Source organism: Phalacrocorax carbo, chromosome 7, assembly GCF_963921805.1.
Source record: "Phalacrocorax carbo chromosome 7, bPhaCar2.1, whole genome shotgun sequence".
Lineage (NCBI taxonomy): Eukaryota > Metazoa > Chordata > Aves > Suliformes > Phalacrocoracidae > Phalacrocorax > Phalacrocorax carbo.
This window is the reverse complement of record NC_087519.1, coordinates 23,426,641-23,454,455: the sequence shown is the minus strand read 5'-3', so window position 1 is coordinate 23,454,455 and position 27,815 is coordinate 23,426,641. Positions and strand designations below refer to the sequence as shown.

Here is a 27,815-nt window from a genome sequence, read left to right as displayed (position 1 = left end):
CCCAGCAAGTTTTACGCGACCAAAATAGATGTTCTGGAAGGAACAGGCCGCACAGCAAGGCCATGGCAGGAGAAAGCAGGGTGCTCCCTCCCCACTGACAAGGATCCTGGCCTTTGCAAGGGTGAAAACATTGCCAAGGCACCCCCAAGATTGAGTTTTTGGGGATAGGTTGGTGGTGATCCGCTGGAAGGGGAACTGTGCAGTGATATTTAACCTGGGCGGTAAATACCAGGCTTTAGTGGACAGCACTGGGTTGGAGCATCCCAGGCCCTGCCCACGCTGAGCACGGGGGGGGGGGGGGGGGGCGGGAGGGGGGGGGAATCCCTCTTTTCCCCAAATCTGGCTACATTTCCCTGTCTGAGTGGTTGGGCTTCACTGCCTTTATGCCCCTGCTGCCTTAAGATGTGTCACTTCAGAGGAGCAGTATTTGGGTATCCCTTCACAGGATGATAAAGAAATTCAAGACTTGACAATTTCCGAATATTTTGAATTAAAATTTAATTCCCTATTTTTAATTTGAAGTTCAGTAGTAAAAGGTTGCCAGCCCTAACAGCAGATCTCACTCATTTAAGACCAAAACACACGTACAACAGTCCCATCACCCAAGATTTCTCACCCGAGTGATGCCCTGCTTTGAGCTGAAGATGGTTTCCAGCATGACAACCCCAACCATCAATAACAAGTGTCCCAGCATCCACCCACCATCAGACTCTTCTCCAAGGAAAATACTACCCAAACCAGACCTCTTGGATGCAGACCTGGGGCTGAGCTCCCCATTGCAAGGAGAACAGAGCAGGAGGAGGATGGATCAAATCCTGGTCAGAGGCAACAGCAGATCGAAGAGCAGTGTGATGACTCCATAACATCCATGCACTGCTCAGCACAGGGAGCTTCTGGGCGGAGCTGGGGGAGGAGGAAGTGGCAGCAGCCAGGATTTGGGGCAGCAGAGATAGCAACTTGCATACAAGCCTCCAGCCCGAACACAGGCAGAGAGAGAAGAGGCAGAGACATGATGAGGAACACCACAGCGCTGACCGCTGGTGCATGGAAGGCTGCAGGAGCAAAACCAAGGTCACCACATGGTAAGGTCCTGGCCACAAGCAGGGCCTTGTCCAGGTGTGGTCAGCGGGAGGCCAGGGCACAAAAAATGGGGGAGCCCTTCTCACCACCTTCTCCCTGCAGGGACGAAGTCTGATAGCAGCAGAGATTAAACACAATTCATCCAGCTGAGCAGGCACCCAGCAAGCTCCAGTGCCACCAGGATGAGGCACAGCCAGATGCTCCTCCACTGGCATCTCTGGAGCAAACCCTACCCATTCACCTGCTACAAAAACCCTTGCACAGTCTCCCAAGGCCCAGCAGAGCATGAAAAGGCATGTTTTTCCTCTTTAGGGTCATTTATTTATAGATTTAAAGAAACAAAAATAGGAAAAATAGAAAAGAAAAAAAAGAGGTGAGGAACGCACACGAAGGAAAAAAAAAAGTTCATTGCAACAAAGCAAGAGCAGAAGCTGGGTGCAGGAAGGGGTCCCTCTGCTAATCCAGCAGCTTTGGAAAGAGGGATCATTCCTCCTCTGTGCACAGGGACCAAGGTCAGCGGGACTCTCCCTTCAAAACCTGCTGAATTCATTTTCACAGTATCCTACGTAGAGAGGCTGCGCCTGGACACCACGCCTGCAAGGAGAGCAAGGAGACGGCATTACACAGAGGGCACAAGCAGAGCCCATGGACAGGTTTGAGTAGTCAGAGCACAGGTTGGCCATCCATGCCCCACTTCAGGTGCGACAAGGAGGGAGCAGTTTTCATCCTGCACTTATAGACTTGGTTTGTTGCTCATGCATGGGAGCACAGAGTAAGGGCCGGTTTCCTGGGGAAGCTGGTGCTGCAGGAGGGGTGGCAATAGCTGACAGGTTCCCCTTTCTCAGCACAAAGTCCTCTCCTCCACAGCCACCATGCCAGCAACAGGGGCTCTCTTCCAGCACTGCACAAAGGAAGCTCTGCCCACGTACAGGCAGGAGAAAGGCTCAGAACCTTCCCGTAGGAATAAGGGTCATTTTGCACCAGGGGAAGCCCATTCACCCTCACCACCCTCCCCAGGAATGAACCCCAAAGACAGTAGCATTTGTGCTGCCCCCACAAGCTGGCATCCAGCTGTGAGGAGAAAGAGTTACCCAAGAAGCTTGCAGCGGAAGTCGGCCAGCCGCACATAAGCATCTTGCAGGTCCCTGACAGTTGCGTTACTCCACAGTCTCTCGGCTATGGCCCCAGCTCTTGGCCTTGGAGGAACAAGGGACAGAGGGATTCAGGTCAGGGCAGAGTTTGAAAACTTCTCACAAAGCCCTGAGCTCCCAAACACCCTCCTCACCAGAGTTCTTCAGCACATAAAGGCACATGGTTCTGTGTGTCAGAAGATCCACCCATAGACACATGTGGATCAGGATGTACCAGGGTGACAAGACAGACCAGGATTAAACACATACTGCTTGCAGCAGCAAGCTGTACGGGAGCACGTTACAGTCTTACAAACCCTCATTCAAGCTTCAGTGAAGCTGTTACGAGCACAGAGGCACTGCCAGGGGACAGGGACGAGCACCACACGTGGACCAAACCCGTGGTGTGGCAAAGCAAACGAGCCTGAGCCCTGCCGCATGCAACTCCAGCCGACTTCTCTGTGGCTTCTCTTACCAGAGCCTGGGGGCCAGGTTAGTGACGTCCACATATTCACCCCACATGCATGCCTCTCCGCCGATCACTCGGTCCTTCTGCTCAGGGCTGCCTGCCAGAGGATACAGCATTCAGGAGATGGGGTGTTGTAGGATAATGGCGTGACTTATTGCCCTGCTCTCAGAGGCGCCTGTAACACGAGTGAGTGGCTCAGCTACGGAGACAGTAACTTGCCCTTCTGGAATCTCCTGCTACAAACCCCAGGCTGGGGGAGAGCAGAGTTGTTTTCTGTCAGTGTCAAGGGAATGGGATGTAGTTCAGGAACCAAGGACACAGTCGCTCAAGCACCTTCACACCAGCAGTGAGAACAAATTAGCAAGAGACCTAGCCTTGGTGCCACCTCCGAGTGACAAGTCAGCTGTTGTACAGGAAGGGGACACAAGGAACTCACCTTCGAACTGCAAGGGCTCCACCTCGTAGGCTGCCATCCAGTCCTGCCCATAGGAGATGTGATTGAGGTACCAAGGAGCAGAGAGCAGAGCCCGGTAGCCAGCCTTGGTGACATTTGCCATCTCCTCCATGTATGGCGTGTAGTTCTCCTTCCACACATGGATGATGGTGTCCGGCCTCAGCTGAAGAACACATGTGAACCCTGTGCACTGGATGACTGCGGCAACAAGAACACCACCTCCCCTTGCACGTGGGGTGCCCTGACCCATCTACAGCTTTAAACACCCCGAAAGGGAAACCGAGGAAGACATTGAGCCACTTCCCATCTGGTTTGCAACAGAAGCAACAGAGGGAGGAATAAATTCATTTGCAGAGTGTCCTAGGCAGGGTTAAAACCTGCCTCTTTCAGGTGTATACATAAGAACCTGGAGGAAAGAGCTTATTGACAGCAGCATGACAGAGCCACCAAGAGGGCAGCTCACTGGCAGCTCCATCTCAAGATCAGCCCCCATCCTGTAACAGAGCAACCCCCACCAGCCACAGCACAGCACCCCCAGAGCACACCAGTGCATTTGGCCAGGGTGCTGGCACTGTCCACCCTAGCACAGGCAACTCCATTAGGGAAAGCAAGCAGCTCTCACCTTCACTCTGTTGTCAAACACCTCCTGCCACACGATATAACCTTTGCCGAGGGAAGAGATGATGTCCAGAAGCCTGGAGTGGAAAGAGTACTGAGTTTTGGCTCATCCCAGCTACACGCCCCTCTCTTTGCTGGTTGCATACAGCCAAAGCAGCAGCACCAATATTCCCAACACCCACAATGGGACATGAAGGTACTTCCAAAGGAGAAGGAAGAAAGCACAGCCCCTTATGGGGCTTCCTTCTCCTCAGCTCCAGGCTTTTTTGTGGTCAGGCTCCCAGTAAAATGCAGCTAGGCTACTCCTCTGGGGTCAGGGAGACATGCCCAAATGAGCATGCTCCTGAAAAGGATATCTGGTGTTCCCAAGACTGCAGAAGACATTTGTGCTGGTCACATACTGCAGCTGCAGGCCCAAGATGCAACCGTCCTTACCTCTGGATATAGAACGACTCTAATTTTTTGTAATCTTCACCAAAGCCCATCTCCTTCATGAAGGCACGAATTTTTGGGTTGGATTTCCTGCATAGCCAAAGAGAAGAGAGTAAAAGCAAGGCCACTCTCCATAATCTTTGAGAAGTCATGGAGAATGGGGGATGTCCCAGAGGACTGGAGGAAGGCCAATGTTACCCCTATCTACAAGAAGGGCTCGAGGGAGGATCTGGGTAACTATAGGCCCATCAGCCTTACTTCAATCCCTGGGAAAGTTATGGAACAAATCCTCCTGGGGGCCCTCACAAATCAAGTGAAGCATGTGATTGGGAAAAGCCAACATGGCTTCACTAAAGGCAGACTGTGCTTGACAATCCTGGTGGCCCTCTATGACACAGTGACTTGCCTGGTTAACATGGGGTGGGCAGCAGACATTGTCTACCTGGACTTCTCCAAGTCCTTTGATACGGTCCCCCACAGTCTCCTCCTGGAGAAATTAATGCATTATGGCCTAGACAAGTGGTCTCTGCAGTGGGTGGGGAACTGGCTGACAGGCCGCACCCAAAGGGTGGTGGTAAATAGCTCTTTCTCAAACTGGCAACCTGTCACTAGTGGAGTCCCCCAGGGATCGACATTGGGCCCAATGTTATTCAATATCTTTATAAGTGATCTGGATAATGGGATCCAGTGTAGCCTGATGAATTTTGCTGATGACACCAAGTTGAGTGAGGAAGTAGACACTCCAGAAGGGAGAGCTGCTCTGCACAAAGATCTGGATAGGCCGGAAGAGTGGGCCAGCAAGAACCTTATAAAGTTCAACAAGGAAAAGCGTAAGATCGTGCACCTGGGAAAACATAATCCGGGAGTGCAGCACAGACTGGGATCCACCTGGCTGGAGAGCAGCTCTGTGGAAAGGGACCTGGGGGTCCTGGTGGACAGAAAGCTCGACATGAGCGAACAGTGTGCTGCTGCGGCCAAGAAGGCCAACAGGACGCTGGGTTGCATCAAAAAGGGCATTGCCAGCAGAGAGAAAGAAGTCATTATCCCGCTCTACTCAGCGCTTGTCAGGCCACACCTGGAGTACTGTGTACAGTTCTGGTCCCCGCTATACTAAAAGGACATGGACACGCTGGAAGGGGTCCAGAGACGGGCCACCAAGATGATCAGAGGACTGGGAGGCTGCCATATGAGGACAGGCTGGGAGAAGTGGGTTTGTTCAGCCTTGAGAAAAGGAGGCTCAGAGGGGATCTCATCACCATGTACCAGTACTTAAGGGGCAGCTACAAAGAAGATGGAGACTCCCTTTTTACATGGAGTCACATGGAGAGGACAAGGGGGAATGGATACAAGTTGCTCTTGGGGAGATTCCAACTGAACATCAGAGGAAAATTTTTCACATTGAGGACAGTCACCCATTGGAATAATCTCCCCAGGGAAGTGATTGACTCGGCCACGTTGGACACCTTTAAGAGTCATCTGGACAGGGTGCTGGGCCATCTTGTCTAGATTGTGCTCCTCCCAGAAAGGTTGGACCAGATGATCCCTGAGGTCCTTTCCAACCTGAGATTCTGTGATTCTGTGAAAAGCACTGCAACCTGAGCTCTTGACTAAGGCCAAGACATGGCCAAGTCCTTCCCTTATTGGTCCAAGGCTAGCCCAGACATTCCAAGACCTGTGGCTGCACTGGCGCCAGCAGCTTCCTACAGCCAGCAACACCATGAGCACAGAAACCCCAGGCACCAACACACAGAGCCTGGGGGAGCAGGACACCAAAGATCTGCAGATGATAGTGACCAAAAAAGCGATGGTTTAGGACTCCAGTCCCAGATACTTCCCCCCAGTCCCTGTCCAGACCAATTTCAGACTCACCAGCACGTGAAGTCTACCTCGTCACCACCGAGGTGAAGAAAGAAGTCTGGGAACACAGTGCTGATCTCCTGAAACAAACTGGTCACAAACTCATAGGTGCTGTTAAGGATGGGGTTGATGGGCCCATAGGTCCCAGAAGGATCCTTGCCAAAATAGCAGGGAGTCAGGAGGCCTGGAGCACCTGGGTCATAACAAACACAGGACAATAAGGAAGGGGCTAAATGTGGCTATATGGCCCCATACAATCCCCCAGACCCTCCTCAGCACAGCCCAGTGCCTGCCATGAAGATCGAAGACCTGGGCACTGCACATAAGGCACAATCTCAGCAGCAGAAACACAATCTCTGGCTCAGAAGGCCGGCCCTGATGGGGAGGGATCCACATTCTGCACTTGTCTTGTGCTCCCCCTACGCACATCCACTGCTGTCCCAAACATGCACTCCCAGGTGAGATCAGAGCTCAAGCCTTGTTGGCTGGACACCTCATTTTCCCCCCTTGCAACAGCAGCTCTGAGGACAGGACACAGACGTGGCTCAGTCATTTCCCTCCCAACACCAAATCCTTGCAGCCTGCACACCAGCGAGCACAGCAGCAGTGTTGGGCAGCCTAATCCCCTCTAAATCATACAGTTTCCAGTCAGCAGTCTCTGAACCGGTTGACTACATAGCCCTGCTTCTGCACCACACTACTACCTTCCACCCTTCCCAGTGTTCCCCTTAGTATCTCTCCCCACTGCTGTTTTGGGGAGATTCCCACAGGAAACCAGAGACGCTGGGGAGAGATAATGCCAGTGCCATCCCCAGCACCCTCTCCCAGCTCCATGCACCCACTGCAGACAGGGAAGGGGAGCAACCACAGTTTTGTCTGTGACCACATGCATGGGTTGTACTCCAGGGCAGGACATGGTATTTGGAGGCAGGGAAAGGAGAGAGCAAGACAAGCCAATGTTTTCCTGGAGCTCACACTTCCAGACATGGAAGAGGAGACGCTGCTCCCTGCTCTGAGGACTGGAAGGGTGTCAGAACTGGGGCACAGCTGAGATGAGTGAGGAAGCTTGCTCAGCTGCACCTCCAGTTAAACCCAAGATCCTTGCAATACCCTGGTTTTGGCACAGGAGATGTTCCCAAAAAAAAATCATGCAGCTTGGACCCAAGAAGAGAAGGAAATGTTTTTCCTTTGGATTTTGTCCTAGAAGTTGAACCATTTGGTCCTACTTCCCCCAGATGATGGTTTCCTCCTCCTCAAAGCCAGCCTGTGGGACATGGCTGCCCACACCCAGCTTTTGGGATCCAGGTTCCAGATTCCCTTCCTCCCCCCAGTACAATTACAACTCTCCTCACAGTAGCAGCAGGCAGTGTCTGCTCCTCACCTGGACCCCAGGAGAGGGTGTGCCCAGGAGTGTCGAACTCCGCAATGACTCTGATGCCACGCAGCCGAGCATACTCAATCACCATCTGCACATCAGCAGCTGTGTACACATGGGTCATGGCATTGAAGGCTCCCTGGGGGAAACACGGGAAATCTTGGTGCCTTGCTCAGGTGCTGAGGGAGGGATCTGCTCACCCTGGGCTGGGTGCTACGCAGTGATCAGGGTGGGTTACCTGCTTGCTGAGCTCCGGGAAGGTCCAGCTCTCATAGGGAAAAGATGGGTCATCCACAATATGCCAGTGAAACACATTGAACTTGTTGTAAGCCATGACATCCTGGGAAGGAACAAGAACAAAGATGAACGTGGCCTGTGCCTTCTTTTACCCAGCTTGCCACAGAAAGGGGACACAGTCCCTGTGCTCCAGAAGGACAAGGCAGAGTCCCTAAATGCTCCCTGGGATCCAAGAGGGATTCAGACACCTTTCTTCAAACACACCAGCACCACAAAGAGCTGCAGAGGGCCAGTAGTGCTTCTGCTCACAATAAAATGCCTGTTCTCCCTGTAACTGAGCCAATGGTGGAGACCTAGAAGTTTAATTCTGCTTGGGATGAACACAGACACCACCACCACCCACCTTTGCCTAATGTAGCTGGGAAGAAGTCAGCATTTTGCCTTGCCTCAGAAGCTAATCCAGATTGAAGGAATCCAAGATACCTCAGGGTTTTCTTCTCCTTATCCTATTTACAAAGGGAGTTGAGAAATCACCCAAATGAGGCAGCTGTGAGTTACACCAGGAGCAAACAGAGCCATGGGCACTGGGAAAGACCTACAGCATAGAAGCATTTTTCCATGATGCACATCTGTATATTAAGAATTGAGGTCATGCTGCCATCCCACCCCAGCCTGCTGCTTCATCTAGGGACATGCAAGCTGCTTTGTTCAAAAAGCCCAGGTTTGACAAACTCTTCCTTGATGAGATGTAGATGCAGTGGCCTACGCATTAGCCAGCTCCTAGGATCTCTGGAAAGGAGCAACACAAAAAACCCAAAAAAGCCTTCCAGGCCACTCAAGGTGTGTCAGCTCAGAGTTCCTCAGCTGTCACAGAGGAAGGGACCCCCAACTAAACCACCTCATCTCTGAGCACAGGCACCCTACCAGAGTTTCCAGGATGGCTTTGAGAGGCAGGTAGTGACGAGAGGTGTCCAGCAACAGTCCCCGGTGAGGGAAGCGGGGGAAGTCCACAATTTCTGTCTTGTTGATGTAGTACTGCATGCAGAGAACATGAGGTAGAAGTGAGCAGGACTCCAGGCAACACAGCCATCAGCAGGAGTCACCTTTGTCCCCAGAGTTAGCAGGACAAGGAGGGGTACCCTTACTGCAAGCTAGCCAGAAAGAGCTGCAACGCTTTAGCCACTCAGAAGGCAAGGATCTGGCTGCATTCACAAATCTCTACTTGGCTCTCGGCAAGGCTGTGCTGCACTGCTGGTGCCCCCCTCATCCCAAGCATCCCAGCAATGCTCAGCCTGTCCCCACAGACGCAGGAGCATTATGGAGAGCTGACTGCCCCAGGAGTTGGGGCCAAGACTCACCATGCCATTCTCATCTCTCCCAACGAGCTGGCTGAACGTTTCCAGGCCTGCAGAAACCCACACAGAGTCACTTTCTCAGCACAGATTCCCCCAGAGGAACAGAGCTCAATTAACAAACAAGTCTATGGAAAGAGAGGGGCACAGAGAGACATCCCCATAGGCCTGGGGCAGGGAGAGTGGGAATGCCTGACAGAAAGCACACCTCACCTCTAAGAGCTCCCCAGAGGGCATCCGCAGAGAGCAGCAAGGAGCCTTCTGAGACAGACAGCTTATCTGAAACACAGCATCAGAAGGGGCAGCGCTGGCATTAGGTACCACACTCCATGACATGCTGCCACAACAGCCCCAGCTATGGGGTTGCAGCAGCACCTGGCAGAAATTTTGATACAGAACTGTACCCTTGGATCCCAGAGAACTAACTCATGGGTTTGATTTTTTTGTTTCAAACCTCTCCTACTGCTTTATCAGCATCCTTAGGTAAGTTGCTCCCTCCCTGCCCCTGTTTCTCAGTAATACTCAGTGAGGATGCTGCCTCCCTAAAATGGTGGCTAAGTGCTGCACAGTGCTATTTTCAACTGATGGGCACAGAAACAGCCGCACTCCTGCTCCAGTCACTCCCTACTGCTCCCAACCCTGATACTCACAGCTTTCCTTGGAGTCCAGCCTGGGAAACCCATCACAGCCTGGTGTGGCAACATAGACAAGGAGCTGAGTGCAGGGCGTCCCCCAGGGTTGCTCGTTCTCTGCAAGGGACACAGACCAGACATCAAACCCATCCTGGCTCTTTTCCCTGCTTCCAGCCCACCTCCATCCCCATAGCCCAGCTAGCAACAGAGGCACAAGAATACACGGACTTTTAACATGTGGCACAGGGGTGTTCAGCAGGGGCTTCTTTCAACATAGGTAATCAGGAGCACATGATCCCAACCTTCAGCTTGAAGATCTGCTGGTGAGGAAGCCTCCAAGGAAGACTTCACAGTGGAAGCTTAAATGCACATGCGGAAGAGGAGAGACATCAGAATATAGCCTAGCAGCAGCCCCCAAGGCTTCCTGGACACCAGCCCCTGCTCTAAGCAATGGCCACAACTACTCAGATCTTCTCCAGGGGGGGATGAAGAGCTTCACGTTTCCAAACTCTCCCAGGACTGGAAAAAAAAAACACGAACCCAAGAGCTCTGCTACCCTACCCACACTTCTCAGAAAGGGCAAAGAAACCCTGTAAAAAAGGGTGGAGAATGAATCCAAGCATACTGCAGAATTGGGCTGAGTTAGAGACCACCAAAAGGTCCCGCCCAGCACAGAAAGGCTCCTGACCAACTTCACATTCTGCAGAGCAGGTCCCAGGTGCAGCAGCTGGAAAAATGAACTCAGCCACATTCAAACCCCAAGCAGGAGCTCTGGCCACGCTTCTCTATCTGAAGGAGCACTTCCAAGGATGCAGAGACCAAAGTTCCCCCTGGATTTGTGCAACCAACTCCAACGGGGGGTGTTCAGCCTTCACTGAGGTGCATGGGTCTAATCACAGCAGTCTCTGGCCAAGAACAGGGATTAGCTGGCTGGGACCCTGCTAACTGCAGCCAAGGTCCACGCCTACAGCCCCACAGCATTCCCAGGAACAGCTCAATATAATCACTGAAAAATTAGAAGCTTGGCTTTGAGTAAGGCTGGTCACAAGCTGGGCACTAAGCAGACTTCAGAGAGACCACAGCACTGCCAGCATTCAGGTGAAATGCAGACAATCGTGCTCCACAGCTTGCTGGATCCAGAAACCCAACTTCTCCATGAAGGAATGGCAAAAACTCTGCAGAGAGAAGGTAAACAGCTTGAACACAGTCCTCAGTTTTGAGATTTCCTCTCAGTTACAGGCAAGCCAGTAGCCAAGGCAACCTTACAGATGTGTGAGCTGGCACGCTTGCATGGCAAGCCCTGCTCCCTCTGCTTGGTGAGACGGCAGCTGCCCTCAAGATAGGGGACATAGCTTCTCATTCTGTTGAGAAGCTGCAACAGAATTGGTCCCACCACCACGCACCATGTTTAGGCCTGCCCAGGGAGACACTGCCAAATGGGGCATCCTCGACCAAGGAGCTGGCAGGCACCACCACTATCACACCTAGAAGGCAATGCAGATGGGTGCAGCAGGGATCAGTGACGCATCAACCACAAAGGCTGAAGTTCATAGTTCAAAAGAGCATGGTGAAGGTGCAAACTGAGTGAATTACAGTCATGGACTTGACAATAAGGATGCTAATGCTGCAATTGCAGCAGGATGGCAGCAATGAGACATCAGGTATGGGACTGGCCCTGGCTTGAGCTCCCTGCAGGGTCCTGGGTCTCTCCCAGACTTGTTTCAGAGATACCCAGATTAATAACAAGAAAGAAGGGAAGAGCAGCAAGGGAAATCCCAATTACAGGTAGGGAAAACAAATATTCTTCACCTTGAGCATGGTCAAACACTGCAGCAACAGCAAGGGCTCAGTTCTCCATGTGGGAATATCACAGTTTGAGCTGGACACAGAAGCTTGACCCAACTGCAAAGTTGTCTCCGACTCTTGGCTTGGCTCTCTTTTGAGCCAGGGCTTGACCAAAGACCCCCATACATCCCTCCTCACTTAAACCGGTCTGTTTTCATGTTTGAAGCCCAGCATGAATGCAGAGTTTAGACATAATCTTGCCTGCTTGTTAAATTGACATAGCAGCTTTCTGAAAGAGGCAACAAATGGTTTCTATCTTATTTTCTCTATTAATAGAAACTGTTTTCTTCCATACAGGGTTTCCATTGCCTGTTATTACCAACCACCCATGGGGGGGTGAGGGGGGATGAAGGAAGGCAAAGGGGAAAAAGCCCTAAAATTAATCATGTAGTTTGAGTGTCATTATGCAGGGCGTATGGAAAGCAATGAATATGAACAGAGAGCTCAATCTTGTGACTGCAAGAAGTTTCTCCAAGTGATTCAGTGGTCACGTATCACCTCAGAGGAACAGGAAAACATGAATAATTATTCAGCTGCTTTAGTTCCTAGCGGCAAAAAAATAAACAAGAGGAATCTTCTCAGCTCCCAATTCAAAAATTTATTTCTATTGCTACTTACAAGAGTTGAAGAAATCAAATAAGCAAAAGTATTCTTCTCAGTGTTTCAAACTTGCATTTTTCAAAGAATGATGTGCTCAAGATGAAGCCAAGTGGCTTCCAAGGCCATTATCCTTCTCCACTTTGATCAGAAGCAAGAGTTCACGCTGACATTTAAAACAGAAGCACAGTTACTAACTCTTCTTGATGAATGAAGCATTTCATATTTCCCAGATAGCACCTCAGGCTGCTGCAGACCCACGCAGACACCAAGCATCCGTGCATGCCGGCTCCCCAGCCTGTTTACCTCTGTGAGTACAGGCAAGGAATTTCCTGCAGTTCATCCCAGACATGCAACAGGTGCTACCACAAAGAAATCTGGGTGCAAGAAACCACGATGATGTACTGCAAATCAAGCCCAGGCTCTCAAAGCTTTTGCCTTTCCTCATCTTAACCTACAATTTCAGGGTGAATCTAAGAGCTACTACCTCACTTTTGCCAGAAAAGCCTTACTGCCTTGGGATGCTGAGCAGCTCACCTTATGGAAAAAGAGCAGAAAGAGGCCCCATGGCACAAATATGTAGTTGCTAGAAACACAGGTGAAGCAGCAAGTCTCTCCTCAAGGTAAAGCTTCACACTGGACATGAAGAGCTGCTAGGCACACAAAGAGCCAAGACTTGCAAAAAGCACTGAGGCTGCAGTGACTGCAACACCAGCAGCAGCTCTCCCTGCGGTCACAAGAAGCAAAACTAAGTGCTGGAGAACTGAAACCTGATCTGGAGGAGATAAAAAATGAGATGAGAAAACTCTTGATAGGTAGAGCCTAAGTCCTTTAAAGAAATGCTGGACAGCTAGTGCCCACTGTGCCAAAGAGATTTCTTTTAAAACGTGCATGCTGCTGGCATTGCTCACTACATACAAACCCAATGGTGCCCTTTGCTACGAGGCTCAATTCAAGTGACCGCATCACCAGCCCGCTGCCACCATCTACCCTCGCCACAAGCCCCTGCTGAAATGAAGCAAGAAGGGGGTTAAAAAGCAGGCTGCCACACAAAACCCGTGGCTTTACCCCAAAAAATAAACAAGGGTTTGGTTTTGTGGTTTGGTTTGGGTTTGTTGATTTTTTTTTTTTTAAGAAGGAAGGCAGAGGTGAAAGGGTGCAGCGCCCTTCCAACAGCCCCTCGTCCCCGCCTGCGGAGGCCGCGGCGTCCCCCGCCCCGCCCGCAGCCCCCGCCCCGCCTCACCGGTCGGGCGGGCAGCGGTGAAGAGCAGTGCCCAGTACCGCTGGAAGGCCGCCTCCAGCACGGCGCAACCCGGCCCCACGGCGGAGCCGGCGGCGTAGGAGAAGCGGAAGCGGCGGGGAGGCAGCAGGCACCGGCCGCCACCCGGTGGGAAGCGCTCGGCCTGGGGCTGCGGCCACACTGCAGCCGCCGGCTCTGGCCCTAGCACCACTGCCGCCGCCAGCAGCGGCAGCAGGAGCCGCAGCAACATCGCCCCCACCACCATGTCGCGCCCCGCCACCTGAGAGAGGGAGAAAGGAGAGGCGGAGGAGGCGTCGGCGCCGCCCGCCGCAGGAGGGACGCCCGCAAAATGGCAGCTCGGCCCCGCGGGGCCAGGCCCGCCTACCCCTGCGTTGCACGGCGCTATCACACGCCCTCACAGCCCCCTCAGGCGGCGGCGGCGGCCCACCCACCGTCACACCAAAGCCGCCGGGAGTGCCTTCAGCCAAGCAAGCGCCTCTTTACTTTTAAATAAATTCACAAACCCTTAAGGAGTGTGATTTCTTACCCAGCCCTCAAAATTTAAATCCGCTTTACCATGCTCTCTACCCCCAGGGGATGCCCTTGGGGAGTCTTCAGCAGCCTGATCTGGGGTTTGAGGAGAAGATTAATGATTTAAAACACATTTCACCTGCACCACTTTCCAGCTGTGTGACTGAACATGCACATGCTTTAGATCCACCTGGGGTTTTGGCATTTTTTTGTTGGTATCATGCATTTTTATGAATAATGCTGGAATAATGCACAGGTTTCTAGGGACATCATATAGACAGCAGGTGAAATATTTGTTGGGTTGTAAAAAAAGAAAAAAAAAAGGGGTTGTTGAAAAAAGGTTTATCCCATGGTGGAGCCTTAAGCTGAAGTGTTGCAGAGATGCTCTCTACACAGGGTTTGGCTTTTGCAAGGAAACCCTCAACCTCAGGTGAACTCTATTTTGCCTCCTCCCTCCCAGCTCTGCATTCCTCAGCAATCCCCATATCAAATAAGGACCCTTAATCCCAGGTCTTACCCATCTAATTGCCAGCCCAACTCCATCAAATTATGAAAATACAGTCCTAGCCCTCCTGAGCAAGCAGTGAAGCCACTAGAAAACTCCAGGCTATCAGGAATGCTGGGAGACAAACCACAGGCATGGGGAGCAAGCAGGAAATTAAACAAATGACATTGGAGAAAGCACAACAAGGGAGATAGCCCCATCACACTAACTCAAGATGAAAAACCACTTTGTGTGAGCAGGACAAAACCATGGAAAGTTCTGGTGGGCAAGTCAAGGGGTCGTCTCTCAGGTGACCAAAACAGGGAGAGCCAAGGGCAACAGGGAAAAAAAAAAAGGCAGTTTGAAAAAGAAACCCTAAAGGAACTTGCTGTCAAAGGTTACACAAACACCAGCACAAAGCTGGGGACTGGTAGTGAAAGGAGATGAGCCAAGAGGAGGTGGGGGAGTTTCAGAAGAGCTGGGAAGGAAAGGTTTCAAAGGGATGGAAAAAGGTGCTCACCAGGGGTGAGGGAGTCCATGCGGTACCAGTGAAGGTTTTTGGGGTGTCATGGGGGTGGAGAAGTCATAGAGATGCCAGGCAGCAGGAAGGGATCACAGTTAGGTTTGGGTCTAAATGGGATTGTGGGGATTTTGTGAGATTAGTGAAAATAAATAGGGGATCTCAGGTGGGGGAAGGCAGGAAGAAGGCTAAGGATCACATAGATGGGGGAGCTGGGGTCCATCAGCAATGGGGGCAGAGAGAGCCAGCTATTATTACCATGAGTTCAACACCTACACAGTACTGCATCCTTCCACACCCTGTGGAGCAGCAAAGACCACCCATCCACCTAAGGGAAGGTGAGCCAGGACGTAGGATGGGCATGACATGGGCCAGGCAACAACCTTACCAGCTGGGTGCAGCCCCGCAGCCAGGCAAGCAGAGCATGCTAGTGGCAGCAATGGGGCCCATCAACAGTCCAGGTGTCACAAAAAAAAATGCAAGGCACCAAGATAAGTCTAAGATCAATCTGGGAAAGCCTGAGAACAGACACACCCACAAGAATGCCCAAAAAATAAATAGCTGCCCAGACCTCAGTTTAAATAGAGCTCCTGGAGCAATGGGTCATGGGTGGAGGTCCCAGGTGAGGCTGCCTGTGGCAATTAAAGTCTTGGTGCCCTCAAGCTCCTGCAATCCTGTCCTATCCCTTGTTTTCCCTAGAGAGAAGTGGCAGGATCCCAGTTCAGTGCAATGACACATGCCAGGCTGTTTCTTCATGGTTCTCCTGAAGCCAGTGCCATTGCTCCAGGACGTTGGCCCTTCTCTGTCTCTGTCTGCATCACACAGCAAGAAGGGACATGGAGAAGAATGCCTATATTCCAACCTGCATCAGACCTCTGGGAAAATGGCCTCTGTCATTCTTTTTGTTCAAGTTTTCCTCAAGGCTGCTGCTGGTCTACAGGCAGCTTCAGTGGTCTTGAGCGTGGGGTTTGTTGCCTTTCCCTGTGCAAACCTCTGAAGTGCCAACTGTTGCCACTGCTTTTCTGGCAACATCGATTGATTCCAGATTCCCTAGACTTTTCCTCAAGTAGCTTCACTGTATTAAAATTGCAAGGGAAGGAGAGTAAAAAAAAAAAAACCAGGAAAAAACAACAAAAAAAAAAAACCCGAACCAAAACCCAAGGCAGTTTGTTGCTGTGTTGCAGCAGGCAATGTAGCAGCATCAGCAGGGCTGTGCTTCCCAGCACATGAGACTGATACATGAAAGTGCCCTGGCCTGAAGCAAATCCTTATTTCGGACCAGGGAGGGTGGTGTGTTCACTACCCTTATGTAAAGCGTTGTGATCGTAGCTTTCAGTTGAAATATTCAAGCCTTTCTCTGGATTCTGTTGTTGTTGCTATTTTAGGAGACCTGATGTCTCCAGGGGATGACTCAGAGAAGTTCATCTGTGGCTGGCTGGCATTAATCTAGACTAACAGTCTGATTCAGGAACGTAAGAAAACTGCTTAACTTTGGAGCTTGGCTGGAAGAAACTGGTAAGGCATGGAGCACCAGTAGCCAGGAAGCTGCTGATGCTCTTCCGTAGCTCTTCAGTAGACCAGCTCATGGTCTTGGAGCATATCTCTAGGGTGACATATTCCCCTGGGAATGTTGGCCTCTTCAGGCTAGTTCAGCAAGAAACAAGCAGGGAGTAAACATAGAGACACAAGCTTCAGAGTTTATCTGTCTTCCCCCCCACACCTCCTCTCTCCCTAACCCGGATCACCAGCCCCGCAGCAGGGATGTACTGGCTCAGAGGTGCTTTAGTATCATTGCATAGGGCTCAGCTGGGTGCTGAAAACATCACACTGGCCCAGCCAGGTGATGTTATTGCAGAAGTATCTGCAAACCCTTCTTGTCATCTCTTTTACTGCAAGAGCTGGAAGCCAAGTTGCTGGGGGATTCTGCAGAAAACTGGGCTGCACCAGGGCTCTGCTGGATTACCTGCTTTCTACCAATAATGAATTTGGGAGAAATCCAAATTCATTGTTCTGATAGAAACTGTTATAAAAACAGGCTGGTGTCACACTTGGGCCTTTCTTGTTTGTTCACCTTCAGGGCATGAAGGTGGCCTTTGGGCTGTCAGTGCATTTCCTTGTTCCACAGCATTTTTTTAATGGTATAAACCTATTTGTTATGCTGGCTAATTCCCTGTAATGTTGGCTGCTTCTGCACTTAATCAGGAGGATGTTTTGCATAGAGATTCCTCCACTGGTGGGAAGCGTATGAGCTGGTGAATGGAGAATGGAGGAAGCAGTTCATGGAAACCTTCACAGAGTACAAGTTTTCTGTTTGTTTTGCTCTTTGAGCCAAATGTTGTCTAAGCACACTTGCTCCTGAATGAAGCCAGCTCCCAGGTCAAGGGACCTGCTGGTAGTGCAGCTGGAAAACACAGGTCGTCATCTGGAAATGCCCACAACTGCCTGTGGATCTCTGACTTCAATTTTGACATCTCAGAAGCTTTCTGGCCAAAATTACTTCCTCCATTTGCTTGTTTACCTCCCCTTTTGTCCTCAGTAAAATAATTATGATATTTGGATTGCAACCATGAGGGTTACAGCTATGCAGTTATTGAAGCTACCTTACTTGTGGCAGTGGTCTGGGGGAAGTAACATGTATCTGCTGTTCCAGCTCATGGCAGCTCCATGCCGGCGGAGCATATGCTCCACTGGAGGTGGGATGACAAGGACATATTTCCTCCTTCAGGGTGACACTGCTTTTCTCAGAGTAACTCCCCTGAAGTTTGCTGTGGACATGGGCACACCAAGCAGTAGCAGCAGGTCACCAGCCAACTTCTGCTGTGAGCTGAGCTGGGGTCTTCTACTGAAACAAAACTGAGTGTCGTAGGAAAGCAGGCAACTCTCCCAGCTTCTCCCCCTTCTGCCAGAGATGCCTGTACCTGAGGGGGTGATGGGGCGAAGCAGTGCCTCTGAGCCCCAACACTGCAGACTCTGAGCTGGAGAGGCTGACATACCAGCACCCGTTTCATCAAGCAGAGGGGTGCTTGTGTTTAAACACCCAGCAAAAGCCAGGAGAGACGATTGGTGGATCTTTAGCATATGGACAGAGGCGATCCTAAACAAAAAATGACCCTAAATCCATGTCCAGGGTATTTTCACCACCCAGATCCTTCACTAACAGCTCAACTCATGGGCAACATCCATGCGTTTGGGGCCTGAAGTAGGCTGGTGTACAGCATGCTGCTTTCAGAGCCACAAGTGTATATCCCAGTGCTTTTCAAAGCACGGATGACTCGTTCTTGTATCTCTACATTTCTCTGCATGACCACTGCTTGTCATGCTAGATGCTGCCATTGAACGGTTTATCAGATGCGTGTGGTAAATGAATTAATCGGCACAGGTGGAGTTGAGCAGAAGGAACCTCTTCAGATGGGAAAGCAAATGTAAGGGGAATGAGGCCTGGGAGATTCAGAGCAAGCAGGCAGGAGTGGGTCTTGCTGAGGAGGAATATTGCAACAGTTATGAACTTAAGAGCGGAGTTTGAGGCAAAAAGCTTGAGGTGAGATGTGCTAATCAGACTAAAGGATTTGGGTTCCTGACTCAAGCTCAGCCTGGTGGTATTTGCACTATTTCTATTATTTGGAAATCCTTTTTTCCTCTGGATTATCTCCAGCCTGCACAGCTTTGGGGTGAACAAATGGTGGTGATCTGAGGGGCATCTCGGCCCATGCTTGTGGTCAAGGTTGTTAACGGGTGTGCAGGCAGACAAAATCAAACCTGAGGCATAAAGAAATCTCCTGGGTTTCCTTTCTCCCAGTGCAGGAGCTCCACGTGCCTCAGGTGGAGGATGAGAAGGGCTTTTTCTGGAGATCCTGCCTGGCTCAAGAAGCAGTGGAGCAGGAGGAAGGCTGGGTGAGATGGGAGGTTTACCCCAAATCCGCGGGTGAACCCTCCAGGGCAGGAGCCCAGGGGCGGTTGTGGTGTGGGGCACCAGGACTTTTTGCAGCATTTTGGTATAGCGAAGTGGTGCTCATCATGGGGAGATGCTGCAAGTTATTGCGGAGGCTGACTATTTGTGGCTGCCATCCCCAGCTGCTCTCAGTCACAGCTGCCGGGCCGAGCTGGAATCAGTCAGAGGCCGCGGACGCACAGTGACAAACTCCTTCTGCACAGATGCCCCATTCCTGTAAATCCCATAAGCAGTGCTTAACTTCATGGAGAAAGGTGATTGCAATACAGTCTTTTATTCTTACTAGAATAGTTACTAGAATCACTTGGGTAATTAAGCTCTTGCAAGAATAAAATGAAAAAGCACCAGGTGCCTATGGAGATCTAAATAATTTTTCAGAGTGGGTAGAATAGCAGTTCTCAGCTTTTCTCAGTAGCTGGAGTCCTAAAATTTCCAGAGGCAGCGCAGATTCCCTTGGGATGAGCTGAAAGCAGCAGCCCTGCTTTTCTCAGGTACCTTTAGCTGACCATCTACAAGGTGGGTATCCAGGGCTCCCCATGTGACTGTTGGGTCAGAAACTTCATAATGAAAGGAAGACCTTTAGCAAGCGGCATGGCTAAAATTTCAGACCAAAGAATATTTTTGAGAAGTTTTAACGGAGGAGTAACTGGCAGCTAAGCACTGATTCTTGTCTTGCAATGGGAAAAGATAATGCTGAGAGTGTAGGATCCTCCTACACTCCCGTGTCTGCAGGGCGGAACAGGCAAGATCCCATCATGGTTTATGTGTGTTTATTACTGGGATTATACGAGAAAGGGAAACAGCCAAGTGCCCAAGGAGGTTTAAATGTGTTTCCAAATGGCTGTGCTCTGTGCTTCTGGAGGGTGGCTCTTCCCCTTGCCTTTAGCTCATCCAGCAGTGCTCTGTGGGAGGCTCCGGGCTCGGCAGCTCTGCAGCCTCGGCAGGGGCCAGGAGAGGGCAGCGGGGAGGCGCTCGAATGCCCGCGGCGGGATGCCGGGGGACACCCGGGGAACGGCCGATCCCTGCCCGTGCCCCGGGGCCGGCGGGGAAAAACAGGTTACCGAACACTCTGCTAACCTGGGCCCGGCGGGAAAGGTTGGACCGAGTTTTGTGTCCAAGTGCAGGCTCTGGGAAGCTGCAAAGCTCTGATAAAGCAAAACCCTGCAGCCCGTTTAATGCCTGTCTTGGCTCCTTGGGGTCTGGCAGGCAGATCTGTGGCCCCACACCTGCTCACATGTTGGCAAGAAGCTGGGCATGTCACCAGTTGGGCAGGATGGTGCTAGCACAGAGCAGCAGGGGGTGACACATGGTCCCCCTCGGGGACAAAGCATTGGCCGAGGACTTGGGGTGACCAACTGAGCCCCCAAAGCTTGACATGGGCAATGGGACCAGCCTGGCAAACAAACATCCAGCTGGTGCGTCTGGAGCTGAACAAAGCTGGGGCTATTTATATTTATGTAGGGCAGGATGATTAATGCCCAGGCCTTTGCCATGCCAAATAAGTAGGGTAATTAGGGAATTGGCTTTATTTACTAGGTAGCTTGGTGTGAGGCAACGTGCAAGCCCGGCCCATGTCCCCTTGCACTGCTCCTGACCTGGGCAGAGCTTGGTGACCACAGGCCATCCCTGGCCGTGTGACAGGGATGGCTTTGCATGACGACTGTTTGGGGAGGACAGCAGGCAGCTGCAACTGTAGCAAGCTCAGTGGAAGCGGCTGTAATTCTATGAAACACAGGAGCTGATTTTTGGAGCTGCTTGTGTTATGTGGAGATGCAGACTGGTATCCAGAGAGGTTTCGAGAAGCATCTACCCAGGACATCGGACACTTAATTTGCTTGGACCCCCAAGGGCGCCTGCCTGCGGCACCCTGAACTTAAACCCTTGTTGCTGTGGCCATCATTACACTTCCTGTGCTCTAGCAGAAAATAAATGTCCGTTTAGAGGCAGCTTCTAATTTTCTGACTGTTTCACAAGGTATTTGTATTGAAACAGGAGCAGGAAGCAGGATCCCACTGCACTGGGTGCTGGCTGAACACAAAGTGCTGTGGTGACTCCTGCCCCAGAGAGCTGACAAAACTCATCACACCTATGCCACATACCACCAGGCTGACTCTCCCCCCTCCCCTCCGGGCGCGGGGGCATCCTCATCCGGTGGAGCAGGTGAATAATGTCACCACATCAGAACCACCCTACTTCACCTGGGGAAGAAACAATTCCCTGGGGTGTGAGGAAGTGGAGAATTAGCGTGGGTGGAGAAGATGGCCCTGGAGCCCTTGTTGGGCCGTGCCAGCGTCTTGCATCCCTGGTGAACAGCAGTGGAGGGTATCAGCTGGCTCTCCTCTGGGCTGGGCTGCAGCCTTGTTTCCAAGCCAACTGGAGTCCCTTGTGCTCCCCAAACGGCTGCAAACAATAAGCCTGGCTCACCTCCCCTGTACAAGGCCAAGGCTGATGCTGGAAGCAGAGCTGGCCTGGCTGCGCTGCTGCGATGGCAGGGAAAGCTGAGGCAGAGGGTGCTCAGCTCCTGCAGCACCCCAATGTCTGCCCTGCTCATTGCTCAGTGGCCAAGTGAGATGCCCTGGCAGGGATGACGCCAGCTGGGAATGGCAATGGCTCCACGTCCCTGGCCTGCCCATAGTGCTTGCTGCCGGCAGGCTTGGCCCCAGCCATCTGCAGAAGGGAGACGTGTCTGTCCCTGGTCCAGCAATTAAGCTGCTCCTCTATATTCTTGCCCCCTGCAAAATGCCAAATTAACAGAGAAGAATGGGAATCAAGCACAGCACCACTGTCAAAACCTGGGTATTATTACCTCTGCTGGCCACGAGGCAAAGCCGGAACTCAGAGATGTCCCCTGGCGCAGTCGAGGTCCCCATCAGGGATGGCACGCACATGATTATCCCATGATTTCACATGGACTTCTGCCTGGAGGGTCTCAGTGCCATTTTATTCTGATTTTGAGGCAGAACAACCTATTTTCCCCTCACGTTTCCCTCACAAGTCGCTCCCCATGGGTGCTACACCACTCTTTACCTAATGGTGCTGCCGAGGGTCTTCCCACCGGGACACCTCAGGAGGTCTCCGCGCCTCTACCTCCACCACACGTCCCCGCCACCCCGCAGCGCCCAGACCCGGGTCTCGTAGCGGGGGGAAGCCAGGGGAACTGCCCCGCATCAGTCTACCCGCCCCACTCACGATGGCGGCGCGCCACACTCAAGATGGCGCCGTCAGGGTGAGAGGGGGTGTGTGTAAGAGGGAGCGGTGCGGCGAGCACTCAAGATGGCTCCCAGCGCGGCGAACATGGAGATGGCGGCCGCCGCGCAGGCGCGGCGCCGCGCGTCACGCGCCGCGGCTTGACGTACCGTGACGTGCCGTGCGTGCGCGGCGCGCGGTGACGGAGCGGGTCGGCCGCGTCCCTTTGTTGGCGGCGGCGGCTAAGGCTGAGGCGCGGCGGAGCCGGGAACGGGCCGGGGCGGTGGGGCTTGGGGAGGGGGAGGCTGCGGGAGCCGCCGCCGTTTCTTCACCGCCTCGCCATGGACTCGGACGAGGGTTACAACTACGAGTTCGACGAGGACGAGGAGTGCAGCGAGGACAGCGGCGCGGAGGAGGACGAGGAGGACGAGGAGGAGGACGAACCCGACGATAACCTGGACCTGGGCGAGGTGGAGCTGGTGGAGCCCGGGCTACGCGTCGGCGGAGAACGCGACGGGCTGTTGGGCGGTGAAACGGGAGGGCTGGGCCCCGGCGGCGGTGGCGGTGGAGGCGGCCTGGGCGGCGGGCCGGGCCCCGGAGGCGGCGGCGGCCCTGAGCAGGAGGAGGATTATCGCTACGAGGTGCTGACGGCCGAGCAGATCCTGCAGCACATGGTGGAGTGTATCCGCGAGGTCAACGAGGTCATCCAGGTGCGACCCCCCGCGCAGCGGGACCGGCACCGGGCGAGGGGGGTCGGGGGGAGGCGGTGCTGACCTCGCCGCCAACGGGACTTGTTGAGGGGCGCCGGGCCCGGCCTTCCCACCGCCCACGTCCCCCAGCACACGTTCCGAGGGCACCCCCTTCCTTCCCCCCCCCCCCCACGGCGAGGGGCCCCGCTCGGTACCCCCTTCCTTCCCCCCCCCCCACGGCGAGGGGCCCCGCTCGGTACCCCCTTCCTTCCCCCCCCCCCCACGGCGAGGGGCCCCGCTCGGTACCCCCTTCCTTCCCCCCCCCCCACGGCGAGGGGCCCCGCTCGGTACCCCCTTCCTTCCCCCCCCCCCACGGCGAGGGGCCCCGCTCGGTACCCCCTTCCTTCCCCCCCGGGGGTGCCTCTTGGGGCAGGCCAGGAGCTCGCTTCCTGCTGCGGAAGCGTCGGGAATGAGGGCCGTGGCTTTAAATGGGCTTGTCTTTGTGCGGTTTGCAGCCGGTGGGCTGTAATCCGTGTTTTGCCCTTTCTCACACTCTCCGTCTTCACGCTGGCTAGGGGGTTGAGCCCCTACAGTGCCTCCGGTACCCCGATGAGTCGATGGCAAGCTCTGGAATTTGAGGAGAGGCAGCCAGGCACCGCTCTTGTTTTTGTTGCCTTCTCCCTTCCCTTCCCCCAGCCACATACAACCGCGATCCTGCTCATGGGGTTGAACTCTGTCGTGTTTATTTCCAGCATAGACCAGGAGGTATATGGTCAATCGGTTCAAAACGATAACTTTTTCACCTCTGGTTTTTAAGCTCACTGCTTTAAAATTGAGATCGAGTTCAAAAATAACACTTACTATCCTCAGATGAAAATATCTGAGTCGTCTTACCTGTTGGCCCTTGAGCTTTTGGGGGAAAAAAAAAAAAATCAAGCTACTGAAAGTACTCAGCATCCCTTTCCTAACGTTTATGGCAAGGTTTTGCTCCAGCTCATCATAAAGTTTCTGATGCCATTCACTTTTTCTGCAGGTGACCAGAGTGCTTGGGTTTTCTTTTGTTCCCATTTACGTGATATTATTTGGAGTTATAGCGAGTAAATAAGAAATGCTTCTACTTTTCCAGTATGCAAACAGGAATAATGTGAGAAGCTGAAATCTATAGATGTTAAATATTGAAGGACACAGTGACCAGAAAGCAGTTGTTTTGCTAGTTGTATGTACATCCAGTGTTGGTAAATCCATTTAAATACAAGATGCTTCAGTGAATGCTTTTGCACAACTATTCTGTGCTCTACAGCAGCTAAAACAGCATTTTAAAACTGCTATTATATGTGCTATAAATCCACCATAGCTTATATGGACCTTGATGCAAACAACTGTTCAAGTATTTGCTTACTAAATTATTAAATGGCATTTGTTAAGTAAAAATGAAGTTTATAACTTTAATAATAGTACTGTACATGTAAAGCTGAATAAAGCAGTCTGTCCAGATTAGCTGATGATCCTGCAGTTAAAGATCTCATGGCTAAGTATGGGTATTTCTTTGCTTCCGGTTGTTGATTGTAATATAGGGAGGGAAACAAATGGCAAGTAGACTTGCAAACAATTGGTAACTTAAAATTTTTACTCTTTGAAATAGCTATTAAAATGGTGAGTCTGTATTTAATGACTAAGACTGCGAAAATCATGACCCGTGCTGATTGTATTGAACAGGTTCTACCATTTGTCCTGTCTTTGCATAAGCAAAGTGGTGGAAAAGTTCCTGCCAGTGAGGAGTAGTGAGTATTACTGCTTGTACATTTTCCAGACCTAGCCAGTATGGTGAATTCACTTATGTCCTTCATGAACTGATTTCTTAGGCAAGGTCCTGGTTTCTGGTCTGTGGGGTTTTCCCCCTCTTATACCGCCCTTGAGCCATATGAGCTTGACCTCAGAGTTGCAGAACTAGTGGAGAGAAGTTGATATAATTAGAGAGACCCTGTTCCTGCTCATGTACCTGGGGTGGTGGTGGGAGGCCTGACCCTGCGATGGACTGGGCAGCACTGGGCTCTGCAGAAGCCTTGCAAACCACCCACACATAACTGCTGTGGCTGCTGCTTATGCTTTAGTTACTTGTGTTAGGTTTGCAGTAGTTATTCCTGGTTTAACAGAGCAGGGTGCAGAATGCCAATTTGTTTAGAATGTCATGGGTAAACTCAGGACCTAAAATCGGCTTAAGCCCTGGAATGTATCAGAAGGGAGTAGAAAAATACTTGGTTGCTCTGAATTGCTTTTGAATGCAGGCTGACTGCCATTAGATTGCTAGTCTGTTCAGAGGTAAGTGAGCAAAATTCATTTGATGCTTCAGTATTTGCTTATCCTTGCTTCTGTTGCTGGTTGTGAAATCTTCCAGGGCTCCATTCTGTTTATTTCCTTGCTTTTGGCACTCAACCAGGATTGCTGCTGCTGCTTTTCTGGTTCACTAAACCTTTTCTGGAGTCACATTGGCTTAGGGTCCTGCTGCGGATCCTCAGTTGCAGTGCTGTGATTCACTTGTTCCTATCGAGTACTGCATGGCTTAGGTGTCTGTTATCTACATTGGGTTCTTGGTATTGAATAATGAGGTTATGTTTTGTAGTGGGGAACAAATGTAGGGAACTTACTTGTTGAAGTGAGGATGTAATGCAGAGCTATCCCATACCCGAAAACTTCAGCTGTAGGTCTTGTGCCCTCTAATCAGTGAAGGTGCTGATTTCTTCTGATCAGCAGTAGTGTCTAAATAGCATTTTGTTGTGCTGTTGATCATCTTTGCAGCTGCAGTGAAAGGAAGAGGTGTCAGTGAGCCATGAAGTATCTGCAAGGGGGGATCTGAGTCATGGTAGGTATAGCTGTCTGTGTTCAGTGGCCTTTGTCCATATTAAAACACTGCATTTGAACAGTTTAGCTGATAGTACTGCTAGCTGAAGGGACTGAATTAAATTTGTTCTCCCATTGTTTAGTTATTTCCAAATAATGGTAAACTTACTGCTTACAGAGCCTGTGATTTGCGCATCAGTGTGTGATGGGCTCCTGAAGGTAGCTGCTCACTGCCAAGGTGTTACCTTTTTATTGCTTGGCCTTCTAAGACCACTGAACTTGCAGTGAACTAGGGAGGTTTCAGAATGACTGAAATATTCAGGATATTTTGCATTTGCTCTTTCTTGTCTGAGTATAAGTGGGATTTCAGGTATTTAATGATGATTTTTGCACAGTACTTGGCATTTATGCTTATAATCTGATTTGACTCCATGTGTCGCACAACAAGAATTCTCCTTCCTCTCTGAATGCAAAAATAGGGGTGTGAATAAGCCCGTTAACCTTTTGCTGTTGATAGGCTGAGGCTTTTAAACCCCACCTCAGATCACAGAATTGCTTCCATTATATCACTGTGATTACATGCAGTAGGGTGTCATTTGACATGTTATTCTAAATTTTAGTTGTCAAAGTAAGCAGGCGGATTTCTGGTGGTTTTCCAACCACTGGCAGAATAACTTACTGAACAACTGTAAAAACCTAGACATAGAGGTGGTGTTGAACAAAAGGCTTTCTTCCCTCACAGGCGTCTTCCCACAGTTGAACGTCTTCACCATATTCTTCTCTTTGAACTTTCATCCAAATAATTTTCTGCCATCATTAACATGATTTTTAATACTAGATTTCTATTTTCATGTTTGCTGTTCATTTTCAGAAAATCTACTTGAAAAATGTTTAGAATAGCATATTTATTTCTACTCTGAATAGAGCACATGATCTGTGTCTCTGTCATCTTGTTTGGCCCAGTGTTCCCCTTGCCTTGCTGCAAGCTTGTGCAAGTTCAGTATTTCTGAGGGGGGTTCATTTCCCCTTTTTGGTCACCATTATCTGGAGCATTCCAATGACATCATTGTGACGTCACTGACCCTATTCATTCTTTCTGGGCTTTGTAATGGTGAGGTGTTGAAAATACCGGGATGGAGCTCCGAGGTGGCTGATGTTTTAAACAAAGCACAGAAAAGGCAGTTGAGTTTTTTTCTTCCACCACCCTGCAGCAGGGAGAGGGATCCTGGATGCGGCCAGGTGTGCCTAACCCACCATGTGGCTGTAAGCATGTCAAGCTTCAAACCGGGCCTTTCTCTGGAAGGAGGTAGCATCACTGGATCCAACAAAAATTAGGCTAGCTCAAAAACACCTTTTGTCTTTACTGTAGCCTTTAAAATAAGGTTCTTCAGAGCAGAACAGGTAATGTGTAATGTCAGGGCATTTTTGTACTGAGTGTTGGTTTCTCATTTGGCTGACAAAGCTGGGTGACTTCTTTGGGAGTGAGGTCAGGTCCTTACTGGGTACAACAAACTTTGCTGTTAAAATAAGCCAAAACCCCAGGCCACTCCTAAGTTACAATGCTGTATTTGTTAAATTTGTTGAGGGGCAGCTTTTTCGAGAGTCCAGCAGAGTTGGGGTGGTGCAGATATCCCCAGAATGCTGTGGCTCTGTGGTTAAATAGAGCTCTGTTACAGCAAGCGCGAACCCATTGTTGCTTGGCAAAAGGGGTCTTATTAAACACTGGCTTTACTTGCTTGGACAAAATGTACTGATTTCCAGTTGTAACTTAGGAAACTTCCCTGGTGCTGGTGTAATTTAGTGCTATGGGCAGTATGTTCCAAATATGTTGTCCAAAATAGGAATGACTTGCCAGTGAGCAACAGGAATTGCTGCCGTCGTACTGGGTCATGCTTAAAACTGTATTTAATGTTACAGATGACATCTTGAAAACTCAGAGTACTTGAAGCTGCTTGACAAGCATTAGGTAGGAGTCTGTGGGTGGAAGCACTTCAGGCTGATGCATCTTGCATTTGGGTCCGCTTGCACTGCCTGTACAAGGTGAATTTGCAAACCTCCTACTTATCTTATTGTGTGGTTAGTTATTTGATAATAAAATTCTTGTTGGGGCCATAAATATTATGATGCTGGAAGAAGATGCTTAGTTAAACTCTGTTTCTGTCACGTGGCGTTTATAAGGTGTTTCATTATAGTAGGAATGCATTTAACATTTCCAAGGAACAGAGTAAAGTTCATTGTCACAAAGCATTCCTGAAATCTGGTACAAGCAATTACTGCAAAACTTTTGGAAATGACATGGT

General features: G+C 51.0%; 2 protein-coding genes across 2 annotated transcripts in view; one reads left to right on the top strand and one right to left on the bottom strand.

The window, feature by feature from the left end:
- Positions 1 to 1,378: 1,378 nt before the first annotated feature.
- HEXA (hexosaminidase subunit alpha) lies at positions 1,379 to 13,701 on the bottom strand. Its single transcript, XM_064456885.1, has 14 exons — positions 13,322 to 13,701; positions 9,655 to 9,753; positions 9,218 to 9,283; positions 9,011 to 9,057; positions 8,577 to 8,687; positions 7,654 to 7,755; positions 7,422 to 7,554; positions 6,053 to 6,233; positions 4,187 to 4,273; positions 3,756 to 3,828; positions 3,116 to 3,296; positions 2,686 to 2,776; positions 2,172 to 2,276; positions 1,379 to 1,674 (listed from the first exon to the last, which is right to left on the bottom strand). Exons 1-14 carry the CDS (start codon positions 13,581 to 13,583, stop codon positions 1,611 to 1,613), a joined length of 1,602 nt encoding a protein of 533 aa, XP_064312955.1. The 5' UTR covers positions 13,584 to 13,701; the 3' UTR covers positions 1,379 to 1,610.
- An 8,516-nt stretch (positions 13,702 to 22,217) lies between these two features.
- ARIH1 (ariadne RBR E3 ubiquitin protein ligase 1) overlaps positions 22,218 to 27,815 on the top strand; it is a 62,504-nt gene continuing 56,906 nt past the window's right edge. Inside the window, exon 1 of the mRNA XM_064456884.1 lies at positions 22,218 to 22,698. Within this exon, the coding sequence (XP_064312954.1) occupies positions 22,330 to 22,698 (369 nt within the window). The 5' untranslated portion in view covers positions 22,218 to 22,329. The remainder of the gene's footprint in view (positions 22,699 to 27,815) is intronic.

Coding starts and splice junctions, on each gene's coding strand:
- HEXA (XM_064456885.1), bottom strand. CDS start 13,583: ATGGTGGTGGGGGCGATGTTGCTGCGGCTCCTGCTGCCGCTGCTGGCG. Junction 9,284..9,654: donor GCTGGACTCCAAGGAAAGCT/GTGAGTATCAGG, acceptor GCTGTGTTTCAG/ATAAGCTGTCTGTCTCAGAA. Junction 1,675..2,171: donor TTCCGCTGCAAGCTTCTTGG/GTAACTCTTTCT, acceptor CTCTCCTTGCAG/GCGTGGTGTCCAGGCGCAGC.